The sequence below is a fragment of the Labeo rohita genome, chromosome 24 (assembly GCF_022985175.1).
Source record: "Labeo rohita strain BAU-BD-2019 chromosome 24, IGBB_LRoh.1.0, whole genome shotgun sequence".
Classification (NCBI taxonomy): Eukaryota; Metazoa; Chordata; class Actinopteri; order Cypriniformes; family Cyprinidae; genus Labeo; species Labeo rohita.
Window position 1 is genome coordinate 11,814,197 of NC_066892.1, and position 14,710 is coordinate 11,828,906.

At 32.9% G+C, this 14,710-nt stretch overlaps 1 protein-coding gene across 3 annotated transcripts in view; it reads left to right on the top strand.

Moving 5' to 3' along the window:
- The window catches only part of rps6ka3b (ribosomal protein S6 kinase, polypeptide 3b), a 50,505-nt gene that overhangs the window by 2,947 nt on the left and 32,848 nt on the right, over positions 1-14,710 (top strand). For 2 of the 3 annotated variants that reach the window (XM_051098179.1, XM_051098180.1), the window contains one exon: positions 3,174-3,233. In XM_051098179.1, coding sequence (XP_050954136.1) covers positions 3,174-3,233 — 60 coding nt within the window. Of the gene's footprint in view, positions 1-3,173; positions 3,234-13,804; positions 13,951-14,710 lie in introns of those variants that run through there. The other variant, XM_051098182.1, reaches the window with a different exon arrangement.

Sequence of the window (14,710 nt, forward strand, 5' to 3'; positions counted from 1 at the left end):
TACTGGCACGAGATGTGTCTGCTGTGGTAATCAAGGCTTTGTATCGCACTTAGAAACTGATCCACATTGCGATTGTTATGTTTAGTATAGTCTAAGCCTCAGACAGACCGCCCACAGTTCAATGATTCATATTTTATACAAAACTGAAAGGCACTTATGAAATTTACAAGCTCCAATCAGATCGTCTGGCAGCCGCACAACATCTGGGAGTGTTGGGAAACCAGGTACCAGTTGGTAATATGACTATTTGTCAGGTTAGGGATGCATGGTATGTCAATACCATGTTTTTATTAACTGAGAGATTTTTTTTTTTTTTTGTATTTTTTGGTAACAGTTATATTGAATATTGGATATTTAGGTGTTCATGGTCATTTCCACTATTTTTGCATATTGATCATCTTTAGTATAAAGCCTGTTTTCCACCACATTAGAAAAAAAATCATGTCATAATCAATCAAAAATAGTCATTAATATGAGAAAAACAAAATGGCATTGAACAATTGATGACATTGTATAATGTGGCTTTTTTTTAATTATCTCAAAAACTGGACTTAATAATTTTGACTTTGTCATAAATTCATAAATGTTTTTCATGGTTATGACATTTTAATGTAATAGTTATGATTTACTAAAAGATTTTTTTTTCTTATGTGGTGGAAATGGGCCACCATATTTATTACTCTAAATTAATGTTTAAAAACCATACTTATTTTTATAACACTGTTATGTACATCAAAAAAATCTGGAAAACACAAATTTAAAAAAAAAAAAAAATCATGCTTTGGAAAGCCAAACAAAGCAAAATGATAAAACAAAATGTCGACATTTTGACAAATATTTTGTAAAATGTGACTTTTAATGTCAGTTATGAGTACTTATCTCAACATGTCATATCAAAAAAATGTCATGATTATGACTGACTAAATCATACTTAATCTTCTGTATAAGTTCTATTAATCTATAGTTAATCTTTAAAAACCCTACTTATTTTTATAGTACTGTTATTGGAAAGTCATAATTCTGATATAAAATTTGACATTATTAAATACCAATTTATAATATGGAAAACAGAATGTAAAATTATGACACAAGAATTCATAGTTATGACATTGTAAAGTAAAGTTAATTTTTATTTTTATAACACTGTTATGTACATAAAAAATATGGAAAAAAAACAATTATGGAAAGCCATAAGTATGATATAAAATTTGAAATTATTATATACCAAGTCATAATATGGGAAACAAAATGTTAAAATTATGACTCAAGAATTCATAGTTATGACATTGTAAAATAAAGTTAATTTTTATTTTTATAACACTTTTATGTGCATTAAAAGCCATAAGTATGTGAAATTATTATATACCAAGTCATAATGTGACAGAAACAAAATGTCAAAATCATGACAAAAAAAGTCAGAATGACATTATAAAATGTTGCTTTTCATGTTGATTGAGTTTTTATCTCATCTCAAAAAGTTGACTTTGTGATAATTTAAACTTTATAATAAATTCATAATTAAATGTTTGTCAAGTTTATGGCTTGATTATGTCATAATTATAATTTACTAAATCATAATTAATCTTTAGTTCTATTAATCTAAACTTACTCTAGTTTTTATAATACTATTATGTACATCAGAAAAAAAAGCTTTGGAAAATCATAAATATGATATTACATGAAATTACATGCTAAGTCATAATATTAGAAAACAACATGTCAAAATTATGGCGCAAAAATTCATAATTATGACGTCATGGATATGAATTTTTAATGTCATAATTATGATTTACTAAAAGATTACTTTTTTCTTATGTGGTGGAAATGGGCTTCCATATTCATCACTTGAAATTAATATTTAAAAACCATACTTATTTTTGTAACACTGTTATGTACATCAGAAAAACCTTTAAAAATATGATATAACATTTTAAATTATTATATACTAAGTCATAATATGAGAAAAACTAAATGATTAAAAAAAAAATAATTATGACATTGTAAAATGCGTTTTTGGGTCAGAATTATGAGTAGCTCAAAAATTTGACTTTGTGATCATTTAGACTGTCATACATTTACAAATAAATGTTTATGTCATGGTTATGACTTTTTAATTGTTTTACCAAAAGATGACTTTTTTTCTTATGTGATTAAAATGGGCTTCCATATTCATCACTCAAAGTTAAACTTTAAAACCAAACTTATTTTTATAGCACTGTTATGTACATAAGAAAAACCTTTTAAAAATATGATATAACATTTTAAATAATTATATACTAAGTCATAATATGAGGAAAAACTAAATGAAAAAAAACATGATTAAAAAAACATAATTATGACATTGTAAAATGTGTTTTTGTGTCAGAATTATGAGTAGCTCAAAAATCTGACTGTGATAATTTAGACTGTCATACATTTACAAATAAATGTTTGTCATGGTTACGACTTTTTAATGTTTTTACCAAAAGATGACTTTTTTTCTTATGTGATTAAAATAGGCTTCCATATTCATCACTCAAAGTTAATCTTTAAAAACCTTACTAATTTTTATAGCACTGTTATGTAATCTTTAGCAAATCTCAAAATAAATATCTATTTTTCATACTGAACATCATAATGTTGTGATGCCTAGATTAACTTTTAACTTAGCATTTAGGTTTTAGTGTCTTGTGTGATATTTTTTTTAGAGAAAATAGTATTTAGACAAATTATCAATTTACTGGGTATGAACTGTAGAATGAAGAAAAAAAAAAAAAAAAAAATATATATATATATATATATATATATATATATATATATATTAGAGACATGAAACCTTTATATGAATTGTTTTTTCCTATTCGTCTTGAGTTATAAAATGAAATAACCAGTGCTTATTACTTATTACTAAGTTCATAGAGATTGTTTATTCTGGTTTTATCTGGCACATAAAAAATACAGAATGAACTGTGGTTCTTCTGTGCTGCTCAGATGGTCTCTTCCTGTCAAAGTTGGCAGTTCTCAGCCAGAATAAGCCACAATGTGAATCAGGCGTTACGCTGCTAGTCAAAGGTCTGCCTGTGTGCTACTGTGTTCAGTGCAGTTCAGACCTTTACCACATTTGATCATGTTTTCTATTCGCAATAATTTGTGAGACACTGATTTTCCATATTCACTTTTCTCTCACATGACAGACGGAGCCCCATCATGTCTTGGAGGACTCCACAGGAGAAGATGAAAATCTACCATGTCAAGTGAGTGTCATGCCTCCCCCCGTTTCAACACCCTTCTTATCTCTCTCTCTCTTCTCAAGCTCTCTATTTCTCAAGCTCTTTCTACCTTTTTATCCCTGTCCTTCTCATTTCTTCATGACACGTCCCCTCATGGGCTTTGATCTCCTTATATTATAGCAGTTCAGTGTTTTGTAACACTTGACATTTGTCAAGGAGCTTCTTTTCAAGCATGCAGCATAGAGAAGTGGCTCTTCTGAGATGGTGGTCTGAAATGTCCCTTCATGTGCATCTGTAAGGCGAGCTGGTGATAAATGCCAGCTATCGATCACGTGTTCCCCGAAGACGGCAATCGTATCGATTGGTCGTCTGATTGCCTTATGCATGGTGGAGAAGCTGGAAACGTTTACAGTCACACTGAGCGGCACTGTACCATACTCATGGTATGGGGGCCCAGCATTCCTGTGCCCCTGCTGAAAAGATACCAGCCTAGACAACAAAGTGCTCATTGTTTTTGTTTGTGGGAGCGTTCCTCTAATGGTTGTTCTTGTTCAGGAAGGATTCTTCCTACACTTAGATGCCATTAATGAGTTTCTGTAACGCGCAAGTCCATTATGACATCATGCAGTCTGACCTCATACAGGAAACGGCAAAGACTTTTTAGGTCTCCTCTCCCACTAAAACACTCCCCCGTCTTCCTCCCTAGCTGGTGCTGAGAAGCATTGATTTTTAAATGCAGGGCAGATGGACCTATAGATCTCGTTTGCGAGGAAAGCTGGGCCATCAAAAACATTCTCTAGAGTATTTGCTTTTTTTTTCTTTGAACGTCCATGTGTATAAGCACACACTCTAATGTATAGAGCGTCTGAAAGCTGCTTTTCTGCAAATGTTACGTGATAGATGTGGGTTAGATGCGTAATGTTCCTCGCTTCTTTTGTATCCACACTTGTTTTTGACCTTGTGTTGGAAAATCTCATAAAAACATGTCATATTTTATATAATCAAAATAAAAAATTTTAATGAGACATTGTATAACAATTAAGCATATTTTCGCTCTAAACTCATTTTACTAATTCGTCCAGAGGGGGGTTTTTTTTTTATTATTCTAATCACTCTCAAAGGTGACTGTCATAAAAAAATTATTATTACTGTGATACTTTTTTTTTTTTTTTTTTTTTACTATAATGCATTATATATTCAGGCTTTCTGAAGATCTTAAAAAGAGCTTTAAAATTTGCCCTTCCACAAAATAAAATCAGAGCAGAAAGTCATAAAGTCGTGGCATTAAATATTGCATGCATTGTAAAAAATTTGTATCTTCCATAGTATTCTTGTGTTGTTTTCCAATATAAATAACTAAACATCCTTAAATCATTAATATAATCATGAAAAACGAAGTGAATATATGAATGAATGAATTAAATAAATTTGAACAAAAATGAGTTTTAAGTCAGAACAAGTATCTGCCAGTGAGGTATGAAAACATGTTCTATATTGTGTGTGTATATATATATATATATATATATATATATATATATATATATATATATAATGAATTTGTAGAATTTGTTTTACAGTAATGAAAATTAGTTTTTTTATTATATTGATGAGAATTTAGTGGGAAGAAATATTCTTAAGTTTAAAAAAACTTTATTCCTAATTATATAAATACATTTGGATCGGGTTGTATTCATTTATTTGCTTATAAACAATTTTTTTTTTTTTTTTATAATATTACATAAAAAATATTGGTAACAAAAATACATTGAGGTGGGTGAATTTTGTTTGTTTCCTTTCTAAAATAAATAATTGTATTTATTTATTTATTCGTTCATTCTTAAGCAAAATATAATTTCTTATGCTTTATTTAAAAATTAAATTCTCTTCCACTATGCATTTGTTAAATGGAAGAGTGCGTATGACTATGTCCATCAATAGTTCAGCGTTATAAATGCATAATTTCTTTTATTATATTCTTTTTATAAAGTATGATTTATTCATGTATTTATTAATGCATTCATTCATTTCATTTATTCCTAATTATATAAATACATTGGGATCAGATTCTATTAATTTATTTGCTTGTAAGCAAAATGTTTTTTTTATTAAAATAATATTAAATAAAAAGCAGTGATACAGTGATACATTAAGATGGGTGAATTTTGTTTGCTTCCTTTCTAAGATAAAGAATTTTATTTATTTATTCATTCATTCATTTATTCATTCTTAAGCAAAATATAGTTTGTTTTATTTAAAATTTAAATGTTCTCCCACTATGTATTTGTCAAATAGAAGAGTACATATGACTGTCCATCAAAGGTTCAGCTTTATAATTGCATGTGGGTGTCTGTTTAGCAGCCTTGTGGTTGTTTTTATGTGCGTATGTGTGTTCACCTGGACTTGTTCCGATCCCTGTGTTTAATGGGGCGTATGAGGGTAAACAGTATTTCAGTAGCGTAATGAGAGTTAATGAGTAGGAGAGTGTGTGAATGCATTAGTCATGTGCTTGGTTAAATGGTCTTAAAGCAGCTCTCTTTCTCAGAACAGCTAATAAAACAGAAAGGAAGCAGTGAAAGTGTGTGTCCGTTATATTTAGTTTGCAATCAGCCACTTCATTTTATCCGGAAGCCATTTGAGAGTTTACGGGATTATATTTAAATTCATTCTCAAAACAGATGCAAAACAGTGAATCACGCCAGTTAGCAACTCGCTGGCTCCCTCTGGTGAAAACGTACAGCTTATATTAAAGTGATTAATTTAAATTTAGATGTTGTTAACAAATATAGTACGACTTTGATCCAACACGTACACCTATTACAGGCACATTTGCCTGGAGTGACCTGAGATTGCATGCACAGTAATGATGACTCATGGGTCATTTCCCATAATTCAAACTGAGTTGAAACGCCCCCTACTTTGCAGCTCTCCCCTCATCAGGTAGCTATGACTGTCTGTCATCCTCCCAGGCACTGTGATCAGACCCTGACACTGATGTACTGTATGTGTCCAGCATCTTCCATGTCTATGTGCGGGGCGTGTGTGGTGTGTGTCGCTTGTTTGTGCTAATGTTTGGCTATGTCTCCAGATCTCTCTGGCAGATGGTATTTAATCTTCTCTGGCCATCTGGACTGACTTTCTCTCGCTTTGTGGACACCCACTCTTGCCTCTTTTTACCTCTCTCCCTCTCCATCTCTCTCTCTCTCCATCTCTGTCGTCTTCTGCAGTCATTTGTGTGAGAGAGTGCCGAGACATCATGCTGTTTTTTATCTACTCTGACTCACTCTTCCAGCATGGCCCTGCACACCTGATTCACACAACTTGCCTGAGTGTGATTAAGTAACAAACTTGGCTTAAAAATGATTCAAAGAGCAGTTTAATTTGCTGTGGATTCAGTCATTAGCTAGCACCACTACTACAACTGCTTGTAGTTAAGAGTTGGGATTGGAATAATGTATTAAGTGGACATGAATGCTATATTAAATCATGCAGATTGTTCCAAAGAAGTGTGCTATTTAGCCGCACTCAAATCTATTGTGCATGATCAATAGTAAAGCACTGTTTACATAGAAGTAATTTCCATTTTCAAACTAAACAGCTTTTTGTTTGTCAACCCAACAAATGTGCATTAAATGTCCACTGAAGTGCTTTGAAACACACAGCGTTATTCTGTGTGTTGACGTAATTTCAACTGAAACAAAGACAGGACAGACAGGACAGGACATATTCAGCAGTCAGTAGTGTTTTGTTTGTATCACAGCTAGGGCTGTCACTAATTATTAGTTTTAATAATCTGTTGATTATTCAGTCGATTAATCGAGTAATCGGATACTTATAATTCTTTTTTTTTTTTGTAGCAATAAAAATATAAACATAGGTTAACAATAGCCTTTAAAATGACTTAAAATACATATAGAATAGTAATGAGGTAATAATTATTAGTTTAAATAAATTTTCAAAAGCAATTAATCCTATGGTTTTATTGAACAAAACTGTTAAATTAATTCTGTATTAGGGCTGTTGTGATTATTTTGGTAATCGAGTATTCGGATAATTATAACTCAGTTTTTTTTGTGTAGTAGTAGTAATAATTGACCTAAGTTAACAGTAACCTTTAAAATGCATATATAATAGCAATGAGGCAATAATTGTTGGTCCAAATAAAATATAAAAAGCAAGTAATCATATGGTTTTATTGAACAAACTGTTAAAATACATACTGTATTAAGGTTAATTTGCACGATTATTTTGGTAATTGAGTAATCAGATAATTATAATTCTTTTTTCTTTTTTTTTTGTAGCAATAAAAATATACCTAAATGAACAAAACTATTAAAATACATACTGTATTAGGGCTGTCACTAACGATTATTTTGGTAATCAAGTAATCTGTTGTTTATTCCATTGATTAATAGAGTAACTGGATAATTATAATTCATTTTGTGTAGTAATAAAAATAGACCTAAGTAAACAATAGCCTTTAAAATGACTTAAAATACATATATAATAGCTTTGAGGCAATAATAATTAGTTCAAATAAGTGATCAAAAGCATGTAATCATGGTTTTATCGAACAAAATTGTTAAAATATATACTATATTAGGGCTGTCACGATTATTTTGGTAATCCTTTAAAATGACATAAAATACATATATAATAGCAATGAGGCAATAATTGTTGTTTCAAATAAAGTATCAAAAGCAAGTATTTATATGGTTTTACTGAACAAAACTGTTAAAATACATACTGTATTAGGGTTGTCATGATTATTTTTGTAATTGAGTAGTCTGTTGATTATTCTGTGGATTAATCTAGTAATGGATAATTGATTGTAATTCATGTTTTGTAGTAATAAAAATAGATCTAAGTTGAACAATAGCCTTTAAAATGACTTAAAATACATATATAAAAAAAATTATTAATCGCGATTAATCACATTCAAAATAAAAGTTTATGTTTGCATACTATATGTGTGTGTACTATGTATATTTATTATGTATATAAAAATACATACAGATACATGTGTATATATTGAGGAAAAATATTTAGATTTAGTATAAATATATATACATATAAATATTGTTTTAAAATATATACATGCATGTGTGTATTTATATATACATAATAAATATACACTGCGCATGCATATAGAAAATAATGTAAAAAATCAACTTTTATTTTGGATATTTAATTTTTATTTTGTCAAACGATTGATCGTTTGACAGCCCTACTTAAAATATGTATAATGTCCTATGTAATATGTATAATGTATACAGCGTAAAAGTATACTTTACTGCACAATCCAATCCTTAATTTATATTGGCAATTTCTTTACGACAGAAATGCCAAATTGAATCAAGGAATTTTGACAGCCCTACTTTCAAGATAAATTAGGTCTCATAGGGGTTTTTCTCGAGTGCAGTGTATACTCATCTTAATGTGAATGTGTTTACTGTGTTTGTATATATTATGTAAACTTATGGCTTTTTGAGGATTAAATTTCTCTGCAGTGTTCTTTCCTGTTCCCCAAATAAAATCTATTTTCAGTTATAGGCCATATGATCCTGCACCAATTGGTATAAAATACCCATAATACCCTCTTGATTGATTGGAAACATGGGTCTGTTTACTGCCAGATCTATTAAGACCCGTATACACACAATGCTGATGGCGTGACCAGGCGGTGATTCAGTCACAATCCCTCCCCACCCTATCCTCAGTCCCAGCGGCGTCGTGATGGGTCACAGCTGGTGACTTACAGTCCTCTAATGCTTGAGGATCAATAGAGCTTGCTGGGAGTGATGGCCCTCTCTGCCTGTATGTTGGGTTTGTGGATCCATGTGTGTAACACGCACACATACAGACACAAAGGTTATACTGAGGTAATGGCATTAATTCTTACTAAAGGCTTCCTGTGGATCTTTCATTGTGAGGCTCTTTCCTCTAACGTCCCACATAACCTGGACACAAAAGCGGTGTGACGGCACTCTGTATGTGTGAGAGAGCGAGAGTGGGTGTGTGTCAGAGATGTGGCGTGTGACTTGTGGAGCGATCCGAGACCCTCGGAATCCGTGTTGGTTAAACTCTGCTCTTTGTTCCCGGCTGAGTAAGTGTGGGAGAGTTGATTCATCTTCATTCCTTCGCTCAAGAGCTGCAAGGACAGGCTCTCATTAGCACGGCAGACTCATAGCCTCAAAAGTGGGATGGGTGGGGGAACGGTCAGGAACCGGAAGGTCTTTCTGTATCTCAGGATGAGGATGAGGGGCACCATGCAACAAAGCCTTAGTCTGTAGAGCTCAACAATAAGGATTTTTTTCTGCTGGTACAGTCAGATTTTTAATTGCTCTGCCTTTGCCACTTGACCTTTTTTTGCAATGTGTATTAATTAAATTACTATTTTTACTATATTTTTAATCAAATAAATGCAGGCATGGTATAATATAATAATAATATAATGTAATATATTTTTCCAAACACATTTGTATGCATCAGGTAAAAATAAATCATATTGTTTCTAATATTATATAACATTTTTATATAACATAATATAATATTATATTATATTATATACCATAATATAATATAAGGAAAAATTCAATATATTCAATATAATATAATATCATATAATATAATATAATATAATATATTTAAAAATATAATATTAATTATTATATTATATTATATTATATTATATTATATTATATTATATTATATTATATTATATTATATTATATTATAATAATATAAAATTTACATTTTTAACAAACATTTGTGTGCATCAGGTAAATATAAATTCTGCCATATTGTATCTCATATTCATTTTTATAACTTTTTATATAATATAATATAATGAATAAATGATAACTTATGACGCAGAGCGAATATATAATAAAATATAATATAATATAATACTATAAAACATAATATAATATGGGCCATATTATAATATAATATAATATAATTTATTAAATACATATACATATATATAAATACATATATAAACATATATTAAATACATATTTATTATATTCTTTCTTTTTTTTTTTTTTTTTTTTTTTTTTTTTTTTTACTTTGTTATTTTTATTTTCATTTTTACTGCAGGACATTTTACAGCTCTGATATAAAAATATTGCATATGTTGTAAGTGTTATTTTTTTAATATAATTTTTAAAGGCACAACGCACAAAGTAACATTATAACAAACAATTTAACACACGCGTATCTAGTATGATAAAACAGCTGCTTTACCTCACATTGACCTCACACGTATGACTGGAAGAAGCGGGACCAGTCAACTGTGGCGTAATAAAAGCTTCACTGCTTTTGAGCCATGTACTGTGCTCGTCCATCATTAGCAATTGCTCCAGCATCCTCGTTTCCTCTCAGCCCCAACCTGCTTCATACTACAGTGACCTTAAAAAGTCTTTAATACATTAGCTCATCCATGGTCATGATGTCTGCCCGAGTCCCGACTGACTGCATCGGCTGTGGGGATGAAGACTACAACTCCCATGATTCCAAACTTAATCTACGCCATCATCAAACTACACCTTTGTTTCTTTGTTTGTTTTGAATATGTTCCTCTGCTATCTAGACGACATTACATGGATGTGATCAGAAAAATGTAACATACATACTTTTTCGAGGCAATGATAGCTGAAGTGGTTGATCTGTTGTTCATTCTTATTGTTAAGCTCTGGTCTGTACTGCCAAGATGAACACATGACAGAGGAATGTGAAAAAAAAAACAAGGAAAGTAAAGTGGCAGCCAGAGAGGAAATTGAAGGCAGAGGAAGAGAAACTGTTTTATGAGAGAGATTGTGGAGGGGGGGGTGCTTGTTAAAGTTATTGAGATCTAGAGAGGGAAATCCATTAATCTTGTCTCTGCTGGCTTTAATGCGAATGTCTTCTTCAGCGGCACTCACTCTGCAGTTAAGACGCCCTCCATCTCATTTACATTGGTGGCCCGGTGCCACAACGACAATAATTGTGAATGACTCCAGTGAGTGCTTTGATAAGACAGACACGTCTGAGAAGCAGCAGGAGAGACTTACTGAGAAAATGCTGCTATTTTCTGCAGTGCTGTGTCAGGATGAGTAAGTGCTGGCCGTTGTGCTGCATGAAGGACACGGTATGTGGAAGTTCATTAGGCATCTTAAAGGCAAGCAAGGCTATGCAATTTATGTATACGGTTCAACAGTTTGGGGTGAGATTTTATTTTATTTTTTCGTTTATTTTTATAAATTAATACTTTATTCAGCCAGGATGCATTAAATTGTTCAGAAGTGGTATGTATAATGTCATATTTCCAATGAAATCCTCTTCTTTTTTCTATTCAAATTATTTTCTATTCAAATTATTAGGGCTGGGTAAAAATATTGATTTCTCGATTTTAATCGATTCTCATTTTTACAAAACGATATCGATTCTTAAATCCCAAGAATCAATTAGTCTAGTCTGTTTTCAGTTAATGAACAGAACGTGTAGCACTGCCTCATATCCAATAAATTGCATTAAGCTTTATTCTTTGTTACTTTTCTAAAATTTCAAATTCTGTCCATATTTTTTACAACATTCAAACAATAAATGCCGTTTTGGCACTGTTTCATGTGGAGTGACAGATTGCTGTATCGCCTCAGTTTTAGGCGCACGTAAACTGATCATCTCCTTGCTTTAATACCCATTTCAGCACAAAATTAACATGAATGAATGTCCGAAGGTATGTTAAAAGTACAGCTTACCAAAACCCGTATTCTGTCTCATGTAATCAAGACGTCAATATCAGATAATGTCACATTTACCTCAGAAAAACATATTAGGTAATCATAAACTCATTAGTGAGGTAGAAAAATGAACTCTAGAGATGAGAATTTTGCGAAATATGTGCACCATATAACTCAAAATATAAGTCAAAAGTTTACATACACCTTGCAGAATCTGCAAAATGTTAATTATTTTACCAAAATAAGAGGGATCATACAAAATGCATGTTATTTTTTTATTTAGTACTCACCTGAATAAGATATTTCACATAAAAGATGTTTACATATAGTCCACAAGAGAAAATAATAGTTGAATTTATAAAAATTACCTAAGTTCATATACATTTGATTCTTAATACTGTGTTGTTCCCTGAATGATCCACAGCTGTTTTTTGTTTAGTGATAGTTGTTCATGAGTGCCTTGTTTGTCCTGAACAGTTAAACTGCCTGCTATTCTTCAGAAAAAGCCGTAAGGTCCCTCAAATTCTGTGGTTTTTCAGCATTTTTGTGTATTTGAAACCTTTCCAACGACTGTATGATTTTGAGATCCATCTTTTCACACTGAGGACAACTGAGGGACTCATATGCAACTATTACAGAAGGTTCAAATGCTCATTGATGTTTCAGAAGAAAAAACAATGCATTAAGACCCAGTGGGTGAAAACTTGGCAAGTTGAAGATCAGGGTAAATGTATCTTATTTTGTCTTCCAGGGAACATGCAAGTATCATCTGTAGCTTCTGAAGGGCAGTACTAAATGGAAAAAAATATGATATTTAGGCAAAATAAGAAAATTCTGTTCAAAAGTTTACACCCCCCAGCTCTTAATGCATTGGGTTTTCCTTCTGAAGCATCAGTGAGTGTTTGAACCTTCTGTAATGTATAACAAATATTGCAGAATGTAGTTTAATGTCCAGTTTAAAAAAAATATTCATTACTGATAAATTTGTCTTCGTTTTGCCACCATTGGCAGAAGTGAAAAAAAACATTCCTTTTAGACCCTGCTCACATCATTCTGTCTTTGGATCATTAAATCCTCCAGATTCTGTGTCCAACTTTGTTCAGCGTTAGGCGCTCTATGCTGTTTATCAGTCTCCAACTTAGAGAAACAGCAGAGTTGATGTCACATTTCCCTCTGAGACAAGCAGGAGACAGGGACGATGTTTTTCCACATCTGAAGGCGTGTTGGGAGGCAGTCTTGGCGCGGTTCCACGCGTGAGAGGAGGATTTCACATCCCAGTGAGGTCAGGATCTGAGAGTGATGTAATGCCCTCGTCAGGGTGCCGCACTTCCTGAGAGCTTTCCAAGAACAGGGGGCCGACGGGAGGGTTCCTGCTCTGTCATTCAGCGCAGGAAGTCGAGCGAAGCAGATGAAAAAATAATACCCAACTTTGAACTTGATTCGGCGCCACATGACCCGGTTCAGCCCAGGATGATCTGACGTAGACGGGAATCTCAGCTGGAGAAGATTGTCTATTTAAGATCTTAAAACTAAGCCTCACTCATTTTAAATTAACTAGGAGGTCTTTCGGGTTAAAAAAAGCACCACACATTCAAATTTTGTCCCACACACATTTATTTAACTGTGGAGGATGTGCAACAGACCAGGAGACAGGAAACAGAGAGTCATTTCGCACAACTGTATACAACCCTACTTGTATGTTCATAGATGATATATTAGTGATGCTCTCTTTGGACAGATGTGCCTCTTCCTGTGCAGGTGTTGCCTAGGAAACCAGGGCAGGACATGGTCTAATCTCAGTGCTGACCTGCAGCTGTAGGCCCTTCCTGGGCAGGCGTTTCCTTTTGCTTGTCTCTTTTGTATGCATGTATGACTGCACCACAGTCGGACCGCCTAAGTGACCACTCCTGCCACGCTGGACGAGGGTTCTGGTTTAGCCGTCCACAGCGTGAAACGACTGACATGCAGACAGGACCATGCTGAAAATGTTTCCCTTGCGGATCAGGCAGAGAAACACACGGGTAGGAGCCTTTCGGTATTGTGAGTTTGAAATATTAGCGAGATTGTAGTATTTCTACGACTATTGCAGTTTGCAGCTCACGTGTGCTTTCTGACGGTTAAGCGGAGCTGATATAAACCGTGTTTCCTCACTTTTAAGGGAGAAATATTTTATACATTTATAGGTCATGGGAAGAGGGCATAAGGAGGAAACTGATGATGTAGTAAGGGTGTAGTGTGTCGATGGAACAATGTAGTGTAGTTTGTGTCTTGCATTTTGAGCAGGAAGAACCACATCAAAGAGCTGAAACATTTGTTTTCAAGTCTACAGCATGAAATAGTTAGGAGTCTTCCTCGGCTCTGCTCTGTTTTGTCGTAGGCCACACTTTCTCGTAATTATATTTCAGATTTTGTGTTGCACGTGTTCTTTTGTTGGAGATTTCTCTAATGAGCGAACGCTTTGTGCCCTAGAGACTGGAAGTTCAGCACGGCCTGAACTTTCACAATTAGTGGACCTCCAGAAAAAGGCCCATGAGAAACAAAATTAATAGGGACACTGACAATGACTCGGTGTAGACAAGGACATGTGTGTTTGCGGTTGAGAACTTTTTTTGTGTTTGTATGTTACACAATGGCTGTCAAGAACAGTGTTGGGGGTAATGCATTACTTTTTGCAAGTAACCAGTAAAGTAACGCATTTTAGTTACTTTTTCCAGTTACTTTGTTTTACCACTGACTGACTGATAGTTCAACTGTCCCCATGTTGAGGGAAAACAGGAGCAA